The 24,673-nt window shown below is 38.3% G+C and overlaps 1 protein-coding gene across 6 annotated transcripts in view; it reads left to right on the forward strand.

Annotated features, from left to right (window-relative positions):
- Nucleotides 1–24,673, forward strand: part of TMTC2 (transmembrane O-mannosyltransferase targeting cadherins 2) — a 462,711-nt gene that overhangs the window by 430,857 nt on the left and 7,181 nt on the right. For 2 of the 6 annotated variants that reach the window (XM_063615121.1, XM_063615123.1), the window contains exon 12: nucleotides 18,481–19,904. The exons of the other annotated variants lie outside the window; for them this stretch is intronic. In XM_063615121.1, coding sequence (XP_063471191.1) covers nucleotides 18,481–18,693 — 213 coding nt within the window. In that variant the 3' untranslated portion in view covers nucleotides 18,694–19,904. Of the gene's footprint in view, nucleotides 1–18,480; nucleotides 19,905–24,673 lie in introns of those variants that run through there. 6 annotated transcript variants of the gene reach the window in all.

Raw genomic sequence — 24,673 nt, forward strand, 5'->3', positions numbered from 1 at the left:
TGTTGTTTAAAATTATCTTTCAAAATGATGGTGAAATAAGGACTTTTTAGATAATCAAAAACTGAAAAATATTGCCACTGGCAGCCTTTTACTGAAGAAATCCCTAAAGCATATACTTTGGATAGAGTAAAAATAACTCCAGAAGGGGAATCTAAGATGTGACAAGAAATGGTGTGCAAACAAAACAGTAAATTAATGATATAAATGTAAATAAACCTTGTATAATCTGATGACAAGGATAATGTTTTGTGTGGTTAATGTTAGGGCAGAGGATGATATAGGCATCTTGCCAGAAATACACAGTGTTTATGTATTGACCGAGGATGTATGGCTCAGGGGAGCATTTTCTCTGAGCATGTGGGACTTTGGACTCATACTGACAGGGAAGCTCAGTGGAAGTATGATCTTACAATAGAATATTTGTAAATGTAAATCTTTGTGATATCAAATATATCTAACTCATACAGTAACATATGCCTTAGTCCATTTTCTGTTGCTATTACAGGATACCACAACCTGGGTAATTTATAAAGAAAAGAGATTTATTTCTTAGAGTTCTGGAAGTTGAGAAGTCCAAGGGCATGGTGCTGGTATCTGCTCGGCTTCTGGTGAAGGTCTTCTTGCTGCATCATAACATGGCAGGGGTATCACTTGGTGAGACAGAGGAAATGTGCTAGCTCAAGTCACTTTTCTTCCCTTTAAAAAGCCATTAATCCCCTCATGGGAGCCCCACCTTGATTCAGACCTTACCTAATCTCAGTTACCTCCCAAAGACCCCACCTCCAATCAACATATTAGTTTGGAGATTTAGTTTCCAGCACATGAAACTTAGAGGACACTTTCAACCCATAGCAACAGTGGTGTATGTAAGTAAAGGTGGATAATAAAAAACCATAAAGTTCATACCTGTGAACATATGATGTGACTCCAAAACTAATCATTGTTGATAACTTCTATCTACCTATGCACGTCTTTTTCTGTCCCATCCTTATGAGCCCCCATGCCCACACGAGATTATCACTATTTAAACCACCACGCTGAATTTTGAAGTTTAGTCTTTGATATGATTTGGATTGGTGTCCCTGCCCAAATCTTATGTTGAATTGGAATTCCCAATGTTGGAGGAGGGGCCCAGTGGGAGGTGATTGAATCAAGGGGATGGATTTCCCCCCTTGCTGTTCCTGTGATAGTCAGGAGATATGGTTGTTTAAAAGTGTGTAGAACCTCCCACTTCTCTTCTTCCTCCTGCTCTGGCCATGTAAGAGATGCCTGCTTCCCCTTCGCCTTCTTGCCATGACTGTGTTTCCTGAGGCCTCCCCAGCCATGCTTTTTATACAGCCTGTAGAACCATGAGCCAATTAAGCCTCTGTTCTTTATAAATCGCCCAGTCTCAATTCTTCATAGCAATGGGAGAATGGACTAATACAGTTTTTAAATGAAAAGTAATACTACTAATCATTAATTAAATAATTCAATTTACTTGATTTATATATTAATTTTTTATTTATTAAATTCTACCGAATAGACACCAAGTAAAAATGTGATCAATATTATTTTTAGCTAGCCACCGAAGTACAGGGAAAATTGACATTATAAAACGTGAATTTTAGGAGGCCGAGGTGGGCAGATCACAAGGTCAAGAGATCAAGACCATCCTGGCCAACATGTCGAAACCTCGTCTCTACTAAAAATACAAAAATTAGCTGGGCATGGTGGCACACGCCTGTAGTCCCGGCTACTTGGGAGGCTGAGGCAGGAGAATCACTTGAACCCGGGAGGCGGAGGTTGCAGTAAGCTGAGATCACGCCACTGCACTCCAGCCTGGGTGACAGAGCTAGACTCCATCTCAAAAAAAAAAAAAAAAAAAGTGAACTACAAGACCACTAAGACCACTGGAGCAATCCAATAATAACATTAAATAAGTGTGTTACTCAATTATTAGAAACATCTTAGGATGTGCTGTTGGTGCCATGTTTGCTTTCTTGGTGAAGGTCCCCGAACTATAAGCAACAGCTGCTTCAGCGATTAAAGTTAGGTGCTAACAAGTGAAGATTGTCTTTCAAAGTTAACTTTACTAAAAAAGTTATTTTAGCTAAAGTTTATTCTTATTAATATGTTAATGAAATTGTATTATTTTCTTCTTTGGTACGATGAGGACAAATATCAGTCATTTTCTTTATTCATTTCATTTCTGTTCATGTAAGATCCGTTAGATCCATTTTTTCTCCCCAAAAGGCCAAGTTCTCTCAGATAATCTCTCATTCCCCAGAATCTAATGCCCAAAAGACTCTAGCTCTCTTTTCTCTGCATCACCAGTGTATTAGGTCGTTGTTGCATTAGTATAAAGAAATACCTGAGATTGTGTAATTTGTAAAGAAAAGAGGTTTAATTGGCTCACAGTTTCATAGGCCATACAGGAGGCATGTTGGCATCTGCTCAGCTTCTGGGGAGGCCTCAGGAAACCTTCAATTATGGCGGAAGGTGAAGAGAGAGAGGGAGAGGTGCCACATACTTTTAAACACACCAGATTTCACGAGAACACACTCACTATTTTGACAGAGTACCATGGAGAAAATCAGCCCCTATGATCCAGTCACCTCCTACCAGGCCCTACCTCCAACACTGGGAATTACAATTTGACATGGGATCTGGGTAGGAACACAGATCCAAACCATATCAACCAGTCACTCCCCAATTCTTGAAATATTTCACTAAGTTTGGTCTCTCCAGAAAGCTCTCTTACCAGGTTTTCTCTTCTACAACACCTCTGTGATCTCATTTCAAACATCCCTTCCTTGACTACTATCTCCACCTCTAGTACCAACTTCCCAAATGCATCAGCCACACCCAGGACTTACAGTCTATGGAAATCACTAGTGTTTCATTAAAACATTATGACTCACACCCCTTTTTAGATTAAATTCTAAGGTCCATCATTATAATTGCTGTCTTACCTATATAACCTCTACTCCTTTGCCTCTTTTTGCCTTATCATATATACTTGGCAAAAATCAACACCCAGTTAAATCCATCTCTGCCTATTCCATGCCTGCATCTTGAAGCTAAACATGAATAAAGAAAAACACAACTCACTTTAAATCCGTATCAGTAACCTCAAGTGAGTCCTCAAAGATGGATGACAATTGTACTGTAGTTCTCTAAACTGTTGTATCTCAACAATTTTCTAGACATTTATTCACACCTTACTCTCAACTCTTAAAGTTCTAGTATATCTTCACCTGTCAGTATACTCAGCCGATGACCTCGCTTTTCCGTCACTGAGGATATAGAAGTAATCACGGAGAACTTCCACTCACTTCCATCATCACGTCTAACCACCTATTAACATCTGAAATGTTACCTTTCCTTCTGTTATTGTAGATAAATTATTCGTGCTTCTAATTCAAGCCAACCTCTTCATTTCTTCACTAGATGCCTTTGGTCTTGACTACTATAGGACACTACTCCAGCAGTTACACTTCCTCTCTTTCTGTCACTGTCTTTCTCCTGTATTAACAAATGTTTCCTCTCTGCCAGATTTTTCCCATCAGCATTTAAATATATTATTTCTATTAAAATTGAAAAGCAAAAAACTTCTCAAGCTAATTCCTCCCTCTAGATACCCCTCCATTTCTCTCCTTCTCTTTATAGCTTTCCATTTTCATTTCAACCCACTCAGATATGTTATGTCACCAAAACTTCTCTTATCAAAGTTACTAGACTTTGACTAGTAAGTACAACACTCAGCATCGTTAGATTAATTTGTTCTCAGTTCTAATTTTATTTGTCCTGTCAGCAGCATTTGACACAGATGCTTACTCATTCCTCCTGGAAACATTTTTTTTTCCCTTAGTTTCCAGAAACTTCCCTCCTTTGCGACCACCTAACTCCGGTACCTCTTGTGGTTTACCCCGTTTGGTTGGTTCTTCTCCATCAATTCAATGTCTTTAACCTGGGAATTCTCTTTAACCCACTTCACATCCAAACTCTCAGGGATCTTGCCCTCTCTCATGGCATTAAATGACATTGAGACACTGATGACTTTCAGTTTTATCCCCCACCCAGATCTTTTTCTTGGAATCCAAACTCATCTACCCAATGCCTGCTTAGTGTCTCCACATGTAGAGGCCTGTCAAGCTACTTAACTGAATTCCTGATCATCCTCCCACACCTTCCCTTGCCATGGTCTTTCTCATTGCAATAAATGGCTTCATTCTTCCAGTCTTATAAACCAACTTCCACTGCTACTATCCTGGTCAAAAGATATTATCATCACCACTGACCTATAATACTGAAATTTACTCCTTCTTCATTAATGTGCTTTTAACACATCCCTCAAAGTGACCCTTTTAAGGCATGACTGATGATGCACTTTGTGCAACTCACTTTCTCACTTCTTCACTCAAAGGCCATCTTCTCCTAAGACCTTTCTAGATCTTCCCATTTAATTTGGTAAACTAGGGCCCAGCAAAGTTTTGTTATAATGGGCCACATGGTAAATATTTCAAGCTTTGTAGCCATAAGATCTCTGTTGCAGCTGTTCAGCTCTGCTTTTGTAGCATAAAACTAGTCATAGACAGTACATATATGATCAAGTGTGGTTATGCTCCAACCTTTATGGCCACTTAAATTTGAATATAATGCAATTTTCATGTGTTATGATGTATTCTTCTTTTGAGGGTTTTCACTCAAAAGAGTCAGCAGGAGGCCAGATGTGACCCACAAACTAGTTTGCTGACCTCTCCCATACCTTCTGCAAACCCCTCCTTTGTTTTATTGTTTTTACGTTAGAATGTATCACAATATAAAATGTCACATATTTTACTTCTTTTTGTTTCTTATCTATGTCTTACAAATATAAGCTCCACGAGACTAGAGTTTTTGACTCTATTACATACTGCTGGATCAATAGATACTGAGTAATTACATCATGAATGAATGAGTGAACAAATTACATTTGAAAAGGAAAAAATAAGAATATTGGGTGTAATTGATGGGACAAACTCTATTTTATTTAAAAAATTATAATCAGAGAACCATAGGAGAGATACCATTTTAACTATTTACAGTCTACAAAAGGCTCCTTCAAGCCTGGGAAACATGGCAAAACCTCGTCTCTACAAAAAACAAAAACAAAAAAATCCAGGTATGATGGCACACGCCAGTGGTCCCAGCTACTCAGGATGCTGCGGGAGGAGGATTGCTTGAGCCCGGGAGGAGGAGGTTGCAGTGAGCCAAGATCACACCACTGCACTCCAGCCTAGGTAACAAAGTGAGACCCTGTCTTTAAAAAAAAAAAAAAAAAAAAAAAAAAAAAAGACTCCTTCAGTGAGTTTCTTATTAAAATTTTCATCTTACTTGATTTTTATTCCATTTTTATAAATTTCTTTTTCGGCTCCCCTAAATCCTATTTATTCTGAAGTAAGAGGTACCTCAATGTATCAATCCATTTCTTCCTCTCCCCTCCCCCATGGACAGGTTTTGGAGTTGAATAGACCTGAAGACTAGCCACGTGCACCCCTGCATCTCTGCTGGAGGTTGCTGCTACAAGAGAGCATGCTCATTTAGCATCCAAGACCTCATTTTCCAAGAGATTACTATTTAATTTCTACATCTCTTAGATGAACCAAAGAAGTTAACAAAGTTTTTAAACTTCTATCTTTGACTGAAGTAAATAGAAGTGTCAAATTATAGGCATTAGAGCATAGCTTAATTTCCATCAGCCATTTCAAGGCACTGCAATTGGATTTCAGTATTATATGCAATGGACATTAAACATTTATGAGATAAATGGCCTATAGTTTAATTAGATAGTAAAGTATTCATAAGATACTTTATTTTAAGAATAACTAATGTGTAATAGCAGAAAAGGATCTTGCCTCTGGTTTCTTACATAAAATAATTGAAAAGATGTCCCTTTGTACTTCTAGAGAAGTGGTTTTTGTTCTGCTTGTTCAGATGTGAATCGTAGGCAGAGGGGACATGTGGCCAAGCTTTAGTATAGTCAAATATTAGATCACTATTTCAAGGTTGTTGCATTGCCAGTACAAAAGTATGTTTTTTGAGTAGGTAAAAACATCATTTTGTGATTTTGTAAACGTATTTGCCACATACCATATAATCATTATGATCCCCCAACTTGGTATTACAGATGAGTCTGAAAGAAATCAGAGTGGCATCTGAGAATTAATCATTGGGTTTGAAATAATTTACTTTGTTCTGCCTTCTTCTTCAAGTTTGGTTTTGGTTGTTATTTGTGAGTATGGTTGAATAAGTATGCGATAAATACATTCAAGGCCAACAGTTGCTTGGGCTCTAGGTCTGTGTGATTGCTTTATTGATTGCTTGCTTCCTTTTTTATATTAACAGGGTAGAACAAGGAAGGGAGACAGGAAGGTAAGGACATAAGGTTTTCAAAAATAGGGCTGCTAAGAGAAGAGAAAAGACATTGCTAGATTAGGTAAAAACTATGTAAATTCAGAATTATATAAAAATTTGGAAGCTATTACTCAGAAAATGTCATTGAGCCAGTCTTTAAAACCTTACAGATAAAAATGTGCTTCTTATCGATAAAAACTCTAACTTAGGAGATGCTAGATGCAGTCCGATTGTGGCAATTTCAGATATTCTCAGAAATAAAGGCAAAATGTACAGTAGAATGGAGAGATCTTGAGGGTGATATGTGAACCTTTACTATGTGAGCACCAGAAGTTCTACCATTAAACCCGTCTTGATTTGCCACCAGCTTAGAGACACACAAGCTGTGTTTATTTATTTTTGCATTTTCAGCAGGCATAACACCTTGGCAAGTGTCATGGCTTAGAGTACAGCGTGGCTTCACCTTGATTGGTGTGTCCTCATGGAATATCTTATGAAATTATTATGTGTGAAGACCTCGCATCATTATTTTTCCAGGCATGTATCAACGAAGTCTTGGCCCTATAAAAGTGCAAATAGAATGCCATAAATCAGTCAGTATGTTTACATTTTATTTTTAGTCCCTGGAAAGATTATAGTTCCTGGAGAAATTGCTGTGCTCCTGCCCGTTATGTTTGACCTGGTCATCCTAACTCAGAGCATTCAAAATACTTTCCACTTGCTGTGTGCATGAAGGCTGTGGTGAATTCACTCAGTGAAACATATACTTCTTCATATTCATTCTGTGAATGGACAGTTGCTGCTTTGTACTGTCAGGGTGAAATGTGATTACTCTGAATGAAACTGTCACTCCTGCATTAATCCTGCTTGTTCATGCCATAGTCCCCATCTGCTTTGGAAGATGAAAAAAAAAAAAATGTCTCACACATCTGCTATGGACTGAATGTTTGTGTCCCTCCAGAATTCATACACTGAAACCCTAATCCCTAATGTGATGGTATTTGGAGGTGGGGCCTTTGGGAGGTAATTAGAGTAGGTTAGGTCATGAGGGTGGAGTGCTCAAGATGCAAGTAAATCCCTTATTAAAAAAAAATAGTAAGAGGAGACACAGGGAGTCTTTCTCTGCCTGCACACACCAAGGAAGGCCATGTGAAAACATAATCAGGAAGAAGATCCTCACCAAGAACCAGACTATGCTAGCAGCCTGATCTCAGACTTCCAGACTCCAGGAACTGTGAGAAATACATGTTTGTTGTTTAAGCCACCCAGTTTTGAATCTCTGTTATAGCAGCCAGAACTGACTGGGAAACCACCTTTAGAATATGTATGCCTAACCCTAAATTTTCATTTAAATCTACTATTTGATGTCTCTGATATCCTCATTTCCATGATTTTTAAAACTGAGTATTTTTAATAAATCCTATTTAGGAAAAGCTGTAATTTCCACAATATATAAACTATTATCTCTCAGTTGATCTCCATCAGACAGCTATTTATTGGCAAACATAGACATTAATTAGAAAAGTGATATACATAGGTTAAAGACATTCTTCTGAATGTGATTGTTGTGGCATCTGTTGAGTCTTTACCCCAGTATGTCTTTGCTTACGTCCACATACACTGTAGTACGTCTATACCTCTTGCCGTCTTCATTCGTATATATATATATATATATATATATATATATATATATATATACTCACACACACATACATATATATCTGATATATGTGTGTATATATGTATATGTGTGTATATTTATATATGTAAAAATATGTACACATATATATATCAGATCCATTTGTGTAGCAAAATCTAGGGGAAAAAATGAGTCTCTGCTTGTGTCTTCCATGACAATTAAGATTTTAAATATTGTAAGCACAAATCTCAAATTTCAACATATCTCTGAAATATATTTTAGCAACAACATGATTATTCCAGTGATAGGTTCCAATTTCTTGGGAGGAGCAGTCATGTATTACATATTTTTAAACTCATGCCTCACACATACACAGTTGGATGGGCTGTACAGCTGGAATCCTTCTGTGTAATATGATTATGATTGAGAAAGCATGCACATGTTCCTCCTTCCCCTTCATGCTAAAAACAAACAAAGTGTAGAATGAGTTACGTTGCTTAAATCATATTTCAAATAGAAACAGGCAAGGAATTTGGTTCAAAGGAAAAGAAAAAAAGATACTGTATGATTTTGTAGCGGCTATCTAGATTAGTAAGGGCAGACAGCTCTTGGTGTTTTAGAGAGAAAGATGATGCTTGCCTGCTGTGCATATTCTTTTCTAAATTTCATAAATTCTACTTATTTTTATCCTTTTTGTATTCTATATGTACTTTGAGACGTCAGATATTTTCTTATATAGAGCTTTTATTTAGCAGTTTTACTTCAAATGATGAGCTGCATGCTTATTGCAAATTAAGATGGAGTACTGATTGCATATTATCAAAACTGAGTGAAACTTAGGTGGCCTCGGATCTAGGTTTTCCTTTTTATTATTTATTTTTTTAAATTTCTATAGGTTATTGAGGAACGGGTGGTGTTTGGTTACATGAGTAAGTTTTTTAGTGGTGATTTGTGAGATTTTGGTGCAACCATCACCTGGGCACTATACACTGTACCCTATTGTAGTTTCTGTTGTTGTTGTTGTTGTTGTTTGAGACAAGTCTCACTCTGTTGCCCAAGCTGGAGTGCAGTCGCACGAGCTCGGCTCACTGCAACCTCCACCTCCCTGGTTCAAGCAATTACCCTGCCTCAGCCTCCCGAGTAGCTGGGAGTACAGGCACGTGCCACCATGCCTGGCTAATTTTTGTATTTTTAGTAGAAACGGGATTTCAATGTGTTTGCCAGGCTGGTCTCAAACTCCTGACCTCGTGATGTGCCTGCCTCGGTCTTCCTATTTATAATCTTTTATCCTTCACCACCTTCCCACCCTTTCCTCCTGAGTCCCTGAAGTCCATTGTGTCATTCTTACGCCTTTGCATCCTCATAGCTTAGCTCCCACTTATGAGTGAGACATACGATGTTTGGTTTTCCATTCCTGAGTTACTTCACTTAGAATAATAGTCTCCAGTCTCATCCAGGTTGTGGCAAATGCCATTAATTCATTCCTTTTCATGGCTGAGTAGTATTCCATTGTATATATATATACACCACAGTTTCTTTATCCACTCGTTGACTGATGGGCATTTGGGTTGGTTCTATGTTTTTGCAATTGCAAATTGTGCTGCTGTAAACATGCATGTGCAAGTATCTTTTCCATATAATGATTTCTTTTCCTCTGGGTAGATACCCAGTAGTGGGATTGCGGGATCAAATGGTAGATGTACTTTTAGTTCTTTAAGAAATCTCCACACTGTTTTCCATAGTAGTTGTACTAGTTTACATTCTCACCAGCAGTGTAGAAGTGTTCCCCGTTCATCACATCCGTGCCAACGTCTACTATTTTTTTATTTTTTGACTATGGCCATTCTTGCAGGAGTAAGGTGGTATCTCATTGTGGCTTTGATTTGCATTTCCCTGAACATTAGTGATGTTGAGCATTTTTTCATATGTTTGTGGGCCATTTGTGTATCTTCTTTTGAGAATTGTCTATTCATGTCCTTAGCCCACTTTTTGACGGGATTTTTTTTTCTTACTTGTTTGACTTCATTGTAGAGTCTGGATATTGGTCCTTTGTCAGATGTATAGATTGTGAAGATTTCCACTCTGTGTGTTGTCCGTTTACTCTGCTGTTACTTTTGCTGTGCAAAAGCTCTTTACTTTAATTAAGTTCCAGCTATTTATCTTTGTTTTTATTGCATTTGCTTTTGGGCTCTTGGTCATGAAATCCTTGCCTCAACCAATGTCTAGAAGGGTTTTCCTGGTGTTCTCATCTAGAATTTTTATAGTTTCAGGTCTTAGGTTGAAGTCCTTATCCATGTTGAGTTGATTTTTGTGTCAGGTGAGAGATGAGGATCCAGTTTTATTCTCTTATGCGTGGCTAGCCAATTATCCCAGCACCATTTGTCGAACAGGGTGTTCTTTCCCCACTGTGTTTTTGTTTGCTTTGTCTGTTTCATTGACACAAGATAGAGAAAGAGGGAACCCTCCCTAATTCATTCTATAAAACCATCATCACCCTAATATCAAAACCAGGAAAGGACATAACCAAAAAAGAAAACTACAGACTGATATCCCTGATGAACACAGATGCTAAAATCCTTAACGAAATACTAGCTAACCAAATCCAACAACATATCGAAAAGATAGTTCACTATGATCAAGTGGGTTTCATTTCAGGGATGCAGGGATGGTTTAACATATGCAAGTCAATAACTTCATTGAGTTATTCTGTTTCATTGATCTATGTGCCTATTTTTGTACCAGTACCACACTATTTTGGTGACCATGGCCTTATAGTATAGTTTGAAATCAGGCAATGTGATGCCTCCAGATTTGTTCTTTTTGCTTAGTCTCGCTTTGGCTATGTGGGCACCTTTTTGGTTCCCTATGAATTTTAGATTTGTTTTTTCTAATTCTGTGAAGAATGATGGTGGTATTTTGATGGGGTTGCATTGAATTTGTAGATTGCTTTTGTCAGTATGGTCATTTTCACAATATTGATTCTACCCATCCATGAGCATAAGACGTATTTCCATTTGTTTGTGTCGTCTATGATTTCTTTCAGCAGTGTTTGTAGTTTTCTTTGTAGAGGTCCTTCTCCTCCTTGGTTAGGTATATTCCTAAGTATTTTATTTATTTATTTATTTTGTAAAAGGGGTTGAGTTCTTGATTTGATTCTCAGCTTGGTCACTCTTGGTGTAAAGAAGAGCTACTGATTTGTGTACATTAATTTTGTATCCAGAAACTTTGCTGGGTTATTTTATCAGTTTTAGGAGCTTTCCAGAGGAGTCTTTAGGGTTTTCTAGGTATGCTGTCATATCATCAGCAAACAGCGACAGTTTGACTTCCTCTTTACCGATTTGGATGCCATTTATTTCCTTCTCTTGTCTGATTGCTCTGGCTAGGGCTTCCAGTACTGTGTTAAAGAGGAGCAGTGAGAGTTGGCGTCCTTGTCTTGTTCCAGTTCTCAGAGGGAATGCTTTCAAGTTTTCCCCATTCAATATTATGTTGCCTGTAGGTTTGTCATAGATGGCTTTTACTACATTGAGGTATGTCTTTTGTATGCTGATTTTGCTTAGGGTTTTAATCATACAGTGATGCTGGATTTTGTTGAATGCTTTTTCAGCATCTATTAAGATGATCATGTGATTTTTGTTTTTAATTTTGTATGTGGTGTGTCACATTTATTGACTTGCCTATGTTAAACCATCCCTGCATCCCTGAAATGAAACCCACTTGATCATAGTGAATTATCTTTTTGGTATGTTGTTGGATTCGGTTAGCTAGTATTTTGTTAAGGATTTTAGCATCTATGTTCAACAGGGATATCGGTCTGTAGTTTTCTTTTTTGGTTATATCCTTTTGTGGTTTTGGTATTAGAGTGATACTGGCTTCATAGAATGAATCAGGGAGGGTTCCCTCTTTCTCTATCTTGTGTCAATAGGATTGGTACCAAACCTTCTTTCAACGTCTGGTAGAATTCTGATGTGAATTCATCTGGACCTGGACTTTTTTTGTTGGTAATTAATTACCATTTCAATCTCACTGCTTGTTATTGGTCTGTTCAGGGTGTCTAATTCGTCCTGATTTAAGCTAGGAGGCCTGTATCTTTCCAGGAATTTATCCATCTCTTCTAGGTTTTCTAGTTTATGTACATAAAGGTGTTCATAGTAGCGCTGAATGATCTTTTGTATTTCTGTAGTGTCCGTTGTAATATCTTCTGTTTCATTTCTTATTGAGCCTATTTGGATTTTCTCTTTTCTTGGTTAGTCTTGTTAATGGTCTATCAATTTTATATATCTTCTCAAAGAACCAGTGTTCTGTTTCATTTATCTTTTGTATTTTTTTGTTTCAATTTCATTTAGTTCTGCTCTGGTCTTGGTTATTTCTTCTACTGGGTTTCGGTTTGGTTTGTCCTTGTTTCTCTAGTTCCTTGGGGTGTGACCTTAGATTGTCTGCCTGTGCTCTTTCAGAGCTATTGATATAGGTGTTTAGGGATATGAACTTTCCTCTTAGCAGCACCTTTGCTGTATCCCAGAGGTTTTGACAGGTTGTGTCACTATTGTCGTTCAGTTCGAAGAATTTTTAAATTTTTATCTTGATTTCATTTTTAACTCAATCATCATTCAGGATCAGGTTATTTAATTTCCATGTATTTGCATGGTTCTGAAGGTTCCTTTTGGAGTTGATTTCCAGCTTTATTCCACTGTGGTGTGAGAGAGTGCTTGATATAATTTCAGTTTTCTTAAATTTATTCAGGCTCATTTTGTGGGCTATCATATGGTCTGTCTTGGAGAAAGTTCCATCCGCTGTTGAATACAATGTATTCTGTGGTTGTTGGATGGAATGTTCTGTATATATCTGTTAAGTCCATTTGTTCCAGGGTATAGTTTAAATCCATTGCTTCTTCATTGACTGTCTGTCTTGATGACCTGTCTAGTGCTGTCAGTGGAGTATAGAAGTCCCCCACTATTACTGTGTTACTGTCTATCTCATTTCTCAGGTCTAGTAGTCGTTTTATAAATTTGGGAGCTCCAGCGTAAGTGCATATATGTTTAGGATTGTGATATTTTTCTGTTGGACAAGGCTTTTTATCATTATGTAATGCCCCTCTTTGTATTATTTAACTGCTGTTCTTTAAAGTTTGTTTTGTCTAAGAATAGCCTCTCCTGCTCACTTTTGGTGTCCATTTGCTTAAAATGTCTTTTTCTACTCTTTTACCTTATGTGAGTCTTTATGTGTTACATGAGTCTCTTGAAGACAGCAGATAGTTGGCTGGTGAATTCTTAAACATTCTGCAATTCTGTATCTTTTAAGTGGAGCATTTAGGCCATTTACATTCAATATTAGTATTGAGACGTGAGGTACCATTCCATTCATCGTGCTATTTGTTGCCTGCATACTTTGTTTTTGTTTTTCGTTTTTGCTGTTTAACTTGTATTTTTGTTTTATAGATTCTGTGAGATTTATGCTTTCAAGAGGTTCTGTTTTGGTGTGCTTTCAGCGTTGGTTTCAAGATTTAGATCTCCCTTTAGCAGTTCTTGTACTGGTGGCTTGGTAGTGGTGAATTCTCTCAGCATTTGTTTGTCTGAAAAAGACTGTATCTTTCCTTCATAGATGAATCTTAGTTTCGCTAGATACAAAATTCTTAGCTGAGAATTGTTTTGTTTGAGGAGGCTAAAGCTAGGGCCCCAAGCCCTTCTAGCTTGTAGGATTTCTGCTGAGAAATCTGCTGTTACTCTGATAGGTTTTCCTTTATAGGTTACCTGGTACATTTTTCTCACAGCTCTTAAGATTTTCTTTCCTTCCTTTAACTTTGGATAACCTAATGACAATGTGCCTAGGTGACGATCTGTTTGCAGTGTATTTCCCAGGTGTTACGCTTCTTGTATTTGGTTGTCTAGGGTCTCTAGCAAGGCCAGGGAAGTTTTCCTTGATTATTCCCCCAAATATGTTTTCCCAACTTTTAGATTTATCTTCTTCCTCAAAAACGCTGATTATTCTTAGGTTTGGCTGTTTACCATAATCCCAGACTTCTTGGAGGCTTTATTCATATTTTCTTATTCTTTTTTCTTTGTCTTTGTTGGATTAGGTTAATTTGAAGGCCTTGTCTTCGAGCTCTGAATTTCTTTCTTCTACTTGTTCAGTTCTATTGCTGAGACTTTCCAGAGCATTTTGCATTTCTATAAGTATGTCCATTGTTTCCTGAAGTTTTTACTGTTCTTTATTTATGCTATTTCAGTGAATATTTCTCCCTTCACTTCTTGTGTCATTTTTGTTAATTTCCTTACTTTGGACTTCGTTTTTTCTGGTGCCTCCCTGATTAGCTTAATAACTAACCTCCTGAATTCTTTTGCAGGTAAATCAGGGATTTCTTCTTGGTTTGGATCCATTGCTGGTGAACTAGTGTGATTTTTTGGGGTGTGTTAAAGAACCTTGTTGTCATATTACCAGAATTGGTTTTCTGGTTCCTTCTCATTTGAGTAGGCTCTATTAAGGGGAAGGTCTAGGGCTTAAGGCTGTTGTTCAGATTCTTTTGTCCCATGGTGTGTTCCCTTGATGTAATACTCTCCCTCTTTTCCTATAGATGTGGCTTCCTGTTAGCCAAGCTGTAGTGATTGTTACCTCTTTTCTGGATCTAGCCACCCAGCAAGTCTACCAGGCTCTGTGCTGGTACTGAGGGCTATCTGCACGGCATCCTACGATGTGCACCATCTGTGGGTCTCTCAGCTGTGGAAACCAGCACCTGTTCTGGTGGAGGTGGCAGGGGGGTGAAATGGACTCTTTGAGGGTTCTTAGCTTTGGTGGTTTAATGCACTCTTTTTGTGCTGGTTGGCCTCCTGCTGGGATGTGGCACTTTCCAGAGAGGATCAGCTGTGGTAGTATGGGGAGGAACAGGCGGTGGGTGGGGCCCTAGAACTCTTAAGAGTATATACCCTTTGTCTTCAGTTACCAGGGTGGGTAGGGAAGGACCATTGGTTGGGGGCAGGGCAGGGCGTGTCTGAGCTCACTCTCCTTGGGCAGGTATTGCTGCGACTGCTATTGGAGATAGGGATGAGGTTCCCAGGTCAATGGAGTTATGTTCTTAGGAGGATTATGGGTGTCCCTGCTGTGTCATGCAGGTTGTCAGGGAAGTGGGGGAAAGCTGGCAGTCCCAGGCTTCACCCAGCTCCCACACGATCCGAAGGGGCGGTCTCACTCCCACCATACCCCCACCAACAGCACCGAGTCTGTTTCCAGGCAGTGGGCCAGCAGGCCTGAGAACTTACCCCATGCTACCCGCTTCCCAGCTGTGAAAGCAAGTGTCGCTGAGTCTGTTTTCGGGCAGTGGGCAAGCGGGGCTGAGAACTTACCCCACGCTACCCGCTTCCCAGCTATGAAAGCAAGTGTCACTGAGTGTTTTCAGGCAGTGGGCAAGTGGGGCTGAGAACTTACCCCATGCTACCCACTTCCCAGCTATGAAAGCAAGTGTCGCTGAGTCTGTTTCCAGGCAGTGGGCAGGCAGGGCCGAGAGCTTACCCCATGCTACCCGCCTCCCACCTATGAAAGCAAGTGTCGCTGAGTCTGTTTCCAGGCAGTGGGCAAGCCGGGCTGAGAACTTATCCCATGCTACCCGCTTCCCAGCTATGAAAGTAAGTTTCGCCAAGCCTGTTTCCAGGCAGTGGGCAGGCAGGGCCGAGAGCTTACCCCATGCTACCCGCCTCCCAGCTATGAAAGCAAGTGTCGCTTTCCTTCTTCCCCCGCCTGTGGAGTCTGCACACCAGATTCATGTCCTCCCCCAAGTTCTGGCCAGGAGACTTCCTGATCAGTTCAAATTGTTACAAAGTTCAGCTGGAGATTTCCTTCTCCCTGGGGCCTTTTCCCAGTGCCTTTGGCCACCCTCCTGAAGGGCCCCTGTGAGGCCAGGCAGAGATGGCTTGCTACAGAACCCAGCGAGTGCACAGAGCTTTTTTCCGCTGCTTCCTCTAGTCCTGTATTTCGCTCAGCTTTCTAAATTGACTCAGCTCCAGGTAAGGTCACAATCTTCTCCCATAATCTAGATTTTCATTTTCGCCAGTGGGGGTGTGTGTTCGGGGGCGGATGACCTCCTTTTCCCACTTCCACAGTTTGGGCACTCACAGTATTTGAGGTGTCTCCCGTGTCCTGCGGGAGCATTCCCCTTCATTCAGAGGGTATGTGGGTCCTCTCAGATTTCCTGATTTATTCCTGCAGTTGTTCTGGAGCAAAAATTCAGCATGGAGCCTCCACATGCTGCTCTGTCTGTCCAAGTCAGAGCTGCAATCTAGTCCTGCCTCCCGTCTGCCATGACCTCTCACAGTTCTCTAGGTTTTGCATTTGAGTCACGTGAAAGACGTTCCTGTGACATTAAAGACATCAAGAAACCCAGCTTTGAAAATAGGATGATCTTTACTGAAGAATAATTTCTGGGGTAATATTCTTAAGTTAGTAGATGCACTTTAAAGTCTGTTAGAAATAACTACCACCTTTGAAATCGCTCTGTTACAATCACTGTTTGCTCTTCCCCCAGACCAAAACTGTTGGCATTTTGATAGCCATAGGAATGTATAACACCCAACACTGTGACAATCACACCCATCATAAAAGTTAAATGAACATTCTTGTAACACCCACTGGGATGAGGCAGATGTAGGAGGGAAGGATTGAGCACACAGGATAAAATGTGTCTCTGACAAATTGAAAGTACTCCCTTTATACAGCATTGTTGTCTTACTTGTCATCTGTATCTGTTTTGTTTTATTCAAAGCCATTTCAAAAGCACAAATACTGTGTTGAAACTGAGAATCAAAATGAATCATTTCTAAGATCTGTCAGAATTTGCCTTGCCATTGCTAGATTTTCTGTGTTGTTTTCCTTTGCTATGTCTCCAATTTTGTAAATCTTTTTATTTATTCAAAATATGACTGTAGTCAAAATAAGACTACAAAGAACTATCATTTCTGAATTGGAAGTGTTGCATTGCTTATGGGGTTTTGTTTTATGATAGCCTTTTGTTAAGATCGTTTGTTTAATTGTATTAATCTTGCATTTTAAGTAAGGATTTATTTTTTCATTTTGCTTGGTGCCAGAAGGGTTAACGTCATGATTATCACTGCTGACAGCTTAATCCCCAAATTAATTGAAATTCAGACTCCCCTCTAGTGGGGCGACTCTTCACTCCTGGCTCTGCTCTCAGCAGTCTGCTAAAAATGTTTTTTAAAGTAACAAATTGATTTTGATGCTACCCACCAATTTCAAAAGTTCATGTCATATTCTCATTCTGGGAGTCTAAGAGACCTGAAGCAACCTGACAATTCATGTTGTCTAATATTCTCATACCCATAAGGAAATAATATCCCCTCTCCCCCACAGCTCAGTCTTAGTATCTCCTTTGTAGACACACCTGATTCTTCCTTTGGAGTAGTAGAATTTGTCTTCATGCACTGGACTGTAAACTCCTTGAGGGCAGTGAATCCGTCCTCTCTGCAGTCCTCTTCTATACTGCTTACATCGATGCATGGATAACGGTTTCACCTCCCCCTTTTGTTCTGAAGGGCGTAAATGAGACAATGAAGTTACACCTAATAGGTTGAAGTAAATGCCAAGTATGCACTTAAAATTACTTCAAGCTACATACAGACTAAAAATATATATTGCTTTTGTTCTCTGCATATCCATTGTCTGGCAGAGCACATATAATAAGCGGTCAATAAATATTTGTTAAATTACATTGAGATTGGTATAGAATTTACCTCTCCTACATCAGGTTTTTCTGCTAGCACATATAAATTTGTCTTCTTTCAGCAAACATTCATTGAGAGTTTATTTTATATGCCAAAGCTTAGCACTAGCAGTATAAAGACAATTAGGATAAATTCACTGGCTTTTTCATCTTCCAGCAAAGAAGACAGACACTTATAACAAGTAGCTGTAATTCACTCTGGTAAGTAAGTGTAGCAATTAATGCATGTAGACAGTACTATAGGAACATAAAGAAGTAAGCTATGAATAAGAAATTGTTAAAATCTTTTTTTTTTTTTTTAAATGAGCAGAAGTTTGTCAGAGAGGGTGGAAGAAGGACTTTGTCAGCAGAGCAGTCTACGATAAGGAATGAATGCTCAAAAGAGCCCATGACAGAAATAGAAGTTTCAGGTGGCTCAGGCACAATGTACATTGAGAGAATGTTTTGGATGTCGGGTAAAAATGGGGCTTCTTAGTACTGGCTGAAGGATTTGGATCCTTTTCCATAGGCATAAATCAAAACCTCTGAAACATGATTTGCATTTTAGAAAGACAAATATTAGGTGGGAGATAGATTGGAATAAAAAGAAACTGAAGATAGGGAGAATTACAGGAGGCTGATGGAGGTTAAGGAGTGGGATGAGATGCTAAATTTACCTGGTGCCAGTAGAAATGGAGGGTAGTAAAGAGAGGTAAAATATGAAACATATTGTTCATCTTAAATTTTTTTGTTGTCCCTGGAAAAGGAACTAAGAAGAAAACAAGGATTCTGGATTCAGAAAGGCGATAAAGGTTATTCTGCATGCTGGCCAGCTAGGAGCTGCTGTCCCCCCATATTCATTCATCCAGGATTTCCCATGGTTAACGTTGAGACATCCATGGAGATCCCACTGCCTCTCCCAGAAGTCTGCTGTCTGGCTGCCCAGATTTCTATCATTACCTTGAGTGAACTTATATAAAAGATTCTCTGTTTTGTTTATAATAGATTTTTCATTTTAGAAGCAGTGGCTATCTGCTTCCCAATGTTGGGAAGCAACAAGGCAGGCAGTCCTATTTAGGACCACTTTTGAGGTAGTTGGGGCTCTGTGTTCCTACCTTTCAAATATTACTATGTAGGTGATATTTTGTACGATGTTACGTTATTATCTTATTTTGTATAAATGTTAAGAACAGGTGGGTCACCAAAGAGGAAATATAAAAAGCTTATAACCTCATGAAAATGTTTTTAACCTCTCTAGTAATCAGGGAAAAGAAATTAAGTGCACAGAAAGATACAGATTGAGTATTCCTTGTCCAAAATGTTTGGGACCAGGAATCCCAATCTCAGATTTTAGCTTTTTCACATTTTGGAATATCTGCATTATACTTTTACCAGTTGAGAATCGAAAATCCGAAATTTGAAATGCATTTTCTTTGAGCATTATGTCTGCATTCAAACAGTTTTAGATTTTGAAGGATTTCAGATTGCAGATTTTCAGATTTGGGATAGCCATTTCACACTATTTTGCAACTTTCAATTCAAGAAAACTTTAAAAATTAGACAATACCAAGTGTTATTAAGGATATAGAATACAGGGACTCCTGTTATATTAATGCATTTTGATACAACCACTTTGAAAAGCAATTTGGTAATAGCTAGCAAAGTCAAAGATCCCCTGTGACCCCACAATTCTATTCCTAGAAACTCTTCCCTAAGTATATGTAGACATATGCACAAGAATTGATGGCAGCCCTCTTTTAAAGAGTCTGTATTCCATCATTAAGAGAAGATATTCAGTGCAATTAATGTGAAGGAACAAATCTTACATATATCAAGATGTCTAAGTCTGAAAAATAAAATGTTGAACAAAATTTCAAGTTTCAAATGGGTGTTTGGCAAGATGGCATTCCAGGATGGATGATGCCTAATATATAAAATTAAAACTTATAAATAATATTTACATTTGCTATGGGTACACAAAGAGTAAAAGTGTGAAAAGTGTACTGGACTGGTAAGTACCAATTTCAGGATTGTAGTTTTCTCCTGGGGATGATCAGGAATAGGATAGGGAGAGAGATTTAGGGGCTTCAGTTGTATTTATAAAGTTATATTTGTTAGGCAAGTATACAATGTTTGTTGTAGTCTGTGAAATTTTTTATGCCTAAAATATAATAAAAAAACCTGCATATGGCTTTAGTCATACGTTTCTTTATTCATTTGGTCAATCAGCCATCAATCTATACAGCTACCTATTTGTTTATTCTTTTATTTCTGTCAGAATTATTTTATTTTAGTAATCCAAAAAAGGATGATAAGGGCCTGAACCAAGTTGGAAAAAAGGGGTAGGATATAATTCGAAGACAGAGCGAACAGCGATTTGGGGGTAAACTTATCAAGACTTAACAATTGGATGTGAGTATGTATATGGTTGGGGGGGCAAGGAATCCAAAATAATTTATGTAGTTTCTAGCTTGCATAAACCATTATGCATGCCAATGAAACAAAGGAGGAGAGTGATGTTGAAAGGGAAAGCAATGAGGTATTTAACATTCATTTTTTTTTTTCCTGAAGCTTAACAGGTTATCTTAAAAACTTTAATTTGGTAATTATTTATTAAATATCTGCCATGTATAAGGCACAAATAAATATAAAGAGATCCATTAAATGTATGCATAAATGCCTTTTCATTAATATGTTTCTTAAAATGTTTATACTATTCATTTTTAAGCATCATGGTACAGTTGCTGCTTCAGTAAATTCAATTGGGCAAGCAAATTCAGCTGAATACAGTTGAATGCCAGTATGCAGCCTTCATTAAGTTATTTGACAGCTACTTTAAAAAGAGTGAGAATCCATCAAAAAGTTCAGACTGCAAACTCATTTAAGTTTGCAAATTATATTCATAAGGACAGTCGAAGGTAGTTATCTTGAAAATATCCCAAAGATGTGTTGTATATTAATTGAGTAATGACTAGGTAAGGCTAACCTCAGTCACTCTTTTTAAAAAAGTTATTTAGTTTACACAACAGTAAATATGCAAGTCAGGATAATTTTAGAAACATGAGTAAATCCTTTGAATGGAGATAAATTTATTTAAGCAATTAGAAATATTGGTCTATTATCTCTGTCTTCATCTTTCTCATAACTCTTCTTGCCTGTTGATTATCCTTCATAAAAGGGAAATGGCCACAGAGACCAATGGGATACAGGAGAGCCCAATACTGCAGGGGTGTCCAACTCCTGACTAAACAGAATATCTCAACCAAACCCTTTTCTCTTTTGTTTTCTTCTGAGACCCACTCAGTTCGTCTATTCGGAGTTCTGCAGTACTCCTGCTCCCAATAGAAACATGGATTCCCAACCCTAAATCCACATATAGTCTTACTATTCCTCCTCTGTCATTTTCTTTCCAATCCTACATGATAAGCTTAGTCCAGAACAATGATTTTGTTTTCCAATCCTGTGTGTTCACGATACCGTGTGAGCTCAGCTGCATTCCTTGAGAGTCTCAAGGGCCTTAAACTAGAATCAGACCCTCCATCATCTTGCCTTCGCTCCACCCACCACAATATACATTCATTATTTTAAATTGTGCATATTTCCTCCACAGTTGAAGAAATAATCCAAAGACCACAGTAAAATAACAAGGCAGAAATCCCTAGCGACTTAAAACAATGTATCATTTTCTGTTTCAGTATGGCTGCCAGTCAGCCCCTTTGATGTAAAGCATCTGTCCTCTTCAAGGAAACAAAGAATGTCTGGTTCTCCTTTCTAGCCTGTGAAGTAGGAGATGGTGTCATTTGTTGTACAGAACCAGGAGCCCCATGTTACTGAGCTGCAAGCTACTGACTGCTTTGGTTAACATACTGAAAATTGGCCGGGTGCGGTGGCTCAAGCCTGTAATCCCAGCACTTTGGGAGGCCGAGGCGGGCGGATCACGAGGTCAGGAAATCGAGACCATCCTGGCTAACACGGTGAAACCCCGTGTCTACTAAAAATACAAAAAAGTTTAGCCGCCCCGTCTCTACTAAAAAATACAAAAAATTAGCCGGGCGTGGTGGCGGGCGCCTGTAGTCCCAGCTACAAGGAGAGGCTGAGGCAGGAGAATGGCGTGAACCCAGGAGGCGGAGCTTGCAGTGAGCCGAGATTGCGCCACTGCACTCCAGCCTGGGCGACAGAGCGAGACTCCATCTCAAAAAACAAAAAACCATACTGAAAATTTCATCAGTTGTCTTTAATAAAAGACCATGTGCATAGGGAAAGACCTGAGCAGTTGTCATTGAGTTTCTCTTCCCCAGCCCATGAGCTACAGCTGGCAGAGAGCAACGACACCACTATGTAATCAGCCAGTTACCTGAAATTTTTGCATTTCAGTATAGAGTTAGGTAGACTTTGAGTATGTTTAGAAAACTTCATGTGTTCTTATTTGGTTATCAAAAGACTTTTCATACCTTCTCCTTCTGTCTAATAACGTTTAGTCATTTATGGCTTCTGCTTAAAAAAAAAAAAAAAAAAAAGATTATTTGAACATTTGCTAACTTAAATAATTGAATGACCAAGAGAAGAATTCTATTTTGGGGGAGGGTAGGTGTTCTATCCTCTGACATACTTTGTTCTATACGTTAGAACCTCTTATAGGAAATTTAATCACAGAAGCTATGAAATGATATAATCTATGATCTAGAAATTACCTTTGGAACAGTGCTTATCAAATTTTAATGAGCATACAAGGCACCTGGGTTTTCTTGTTAAAATTCAAATTCTGATTCAGTAGATGGGGCCTGAAATTCTGCATTTCTGTCAAGCTGCCAGGTAATGCCAATGCAACTCCCTGAACTATAGTCTGCGTGCTCAGCTAGAAGAACTGAAGGAATTCAGTCCAGTGGGCGTCCATTAAACTTCCCTATCACAGATGTAGAGGGGAGACATGACAGGCTTAAAAGATAAAGCCCCTGTCTTTGAAGAGAGAAAACAACCATGTTGTAAAAAGTAGAGTCTATACCCCGTCTTATTCATCGATTTTTAATAAACACATGAAATTTTTTATGTCAGAATAGACGTTGACACTTTCAAAGCAGTTATCTAGGGCGATACTTATTACATATGTCACATCTTAGCATATCTGTATAAATTCCATGTTTCCTTCACTCAAGAAGTTTTTGTGATGTTTTAAGCATTACATAATGCACATTTGTAGGTTTTTGAAATAAATTTTATTTTACTAAAATAGCCATTTACATTCACACCAAAATGTTATAGCTGAACCTGAAATGTATAGCTGCTTAAATATATTGAATAATATTCTTAAATATTCACATTTTTAGTCTCCATATATTTTTAGTCATTAGGGGAAGCAATTAATGAGTATACGTGGGCTTTCCTGAGAGCTGTTATCCCATGGTAACTATGATTATTTTTGTTTAATGAGTAACACACTGGTGTGGATAATGCAAAATTAAAGTTATTAACAAAAACCCCATTACAATTAGCATTTAGAACTCATTCATCAGAACAGATTTAACTTCCTAGATGAATTTTCTTAGACTAATATTAAAATACAAGATTTGTTTCATCATTTGATGGCGGGTAGGTAACTCCATAAGTGTTTGAAGGACAGAGAAGCCTCAGGCTACAATTTGGTAATAATAGTAATGTCTGTTTATGTGGCATGATCGACTTTTACCATCCATTTTCGCATCTACCTTTTACAGGTTTAACCTTAAAAAGGCTAGAAAGCTAGTAAACATGAAGCCAGTTCAGAAATCCTCAGTTTTTAGATTCAGTGGTTGTTCAGGCACACTAACAAGGAGGTTCTACTCTGTGTTTTTGAAATGACAAGGAAAAGGAAAGGAAAACGACAATAATGTGGGTATTCTCATATGATATTTACAGCAACAAAATGCTGGCATCCCATTTGTAAAGGAAACTGAGATTACAAGCCCTCACCCAACTTGTTCAAGCGCCCACATCTCTGTGGTAGAGCTGGTATTTGAACCTAGGCAGTCTGACTCCGTAACCTCTGAGTGTTTTTAATAATCCCTTTGAGTTGAAATAATAGATACAGACACTATAGGTGCAGACACTTTGGTAATAAAGTGATTCAAGAAATAATGACTATCCCACTGAGCCATCTGTTTTCTCTCAACCTCATCACTGGGCCTCTTCCATTTCTGGTTAGTAAGGAATGGTCTCCAACAGTGGTTCTCCCTCCCTATTTCCACTCTTCCCACTCAGGATAGCAGGAATCTGAATATTGTATCTACTTAGCATCTTTAGTAATTTAGGCTGTGAGCACACCTCACCATCAGTTTAGTGGCTGTTTATTGATAGTTTTGCTAAGCACTGTGAGGGGACATAATTCAGAAATGTGTCCAAGCTGCAAGGAACTCAGGATAATAACAGTGGTGTGATAACGAAGTTCTTTTAGGAAGACGGAGTAGGTGGTGTTATTTTCAGTTTCCAATGTGGAGCTTTTCACTGCACATGTCATTTAGAGCTATGTTTATTTGGATTGGTGTTTAAAATTAGAAATTGACCATCTGTATTTTTCTTGATAAGTATGGAGTCATCCTGACCAAAAAGGTTTTTGAAGGTCAGGAATAGCTTATATTTGCAGCATTACTTTTGTAAAAGAGAAAATGATATAGAAAGGTTTAAAAATAATGCCCAGTAGTTGAAGATTTAAGGGAATTTTAGTATCTATATCCAGAGACATATGTAGCCATTGAAATCAAAATTTTAAAGACTGCCCAACAACATAAAAATCACAAACATGTATGTGCTAGACTTCAAGAAAAATGAGATAAGGAAAAGTGAGCATGATATTTGTAGTGTGTCTAATTTATACCTGCACTCTGCTATGTATATTTGTTTAATTTTTTCATTGTATCTTTCTAACAGCATGCAAAGAAGTTGATATTATTTCAGTATTTCACAAATGAAGGAAGGGCACAGATATG

This window comes from Symphalangus syndactylus, chromosome 13, assembly GCF_028878055.3.
Source record: "Symphalangus syndactylus isolate Jambi chromosome 13, NHGRI_mSymSyn1-v2.1_pri, whole genome shotgun sequence".
NCBI classification, from domain to species: domain Eukaryota; kingdom Metazoa; phylum Chordata; class Mammalia; order Primates; family Hylobatidae; genus Symphalangus; species Symphalangus syndactylus.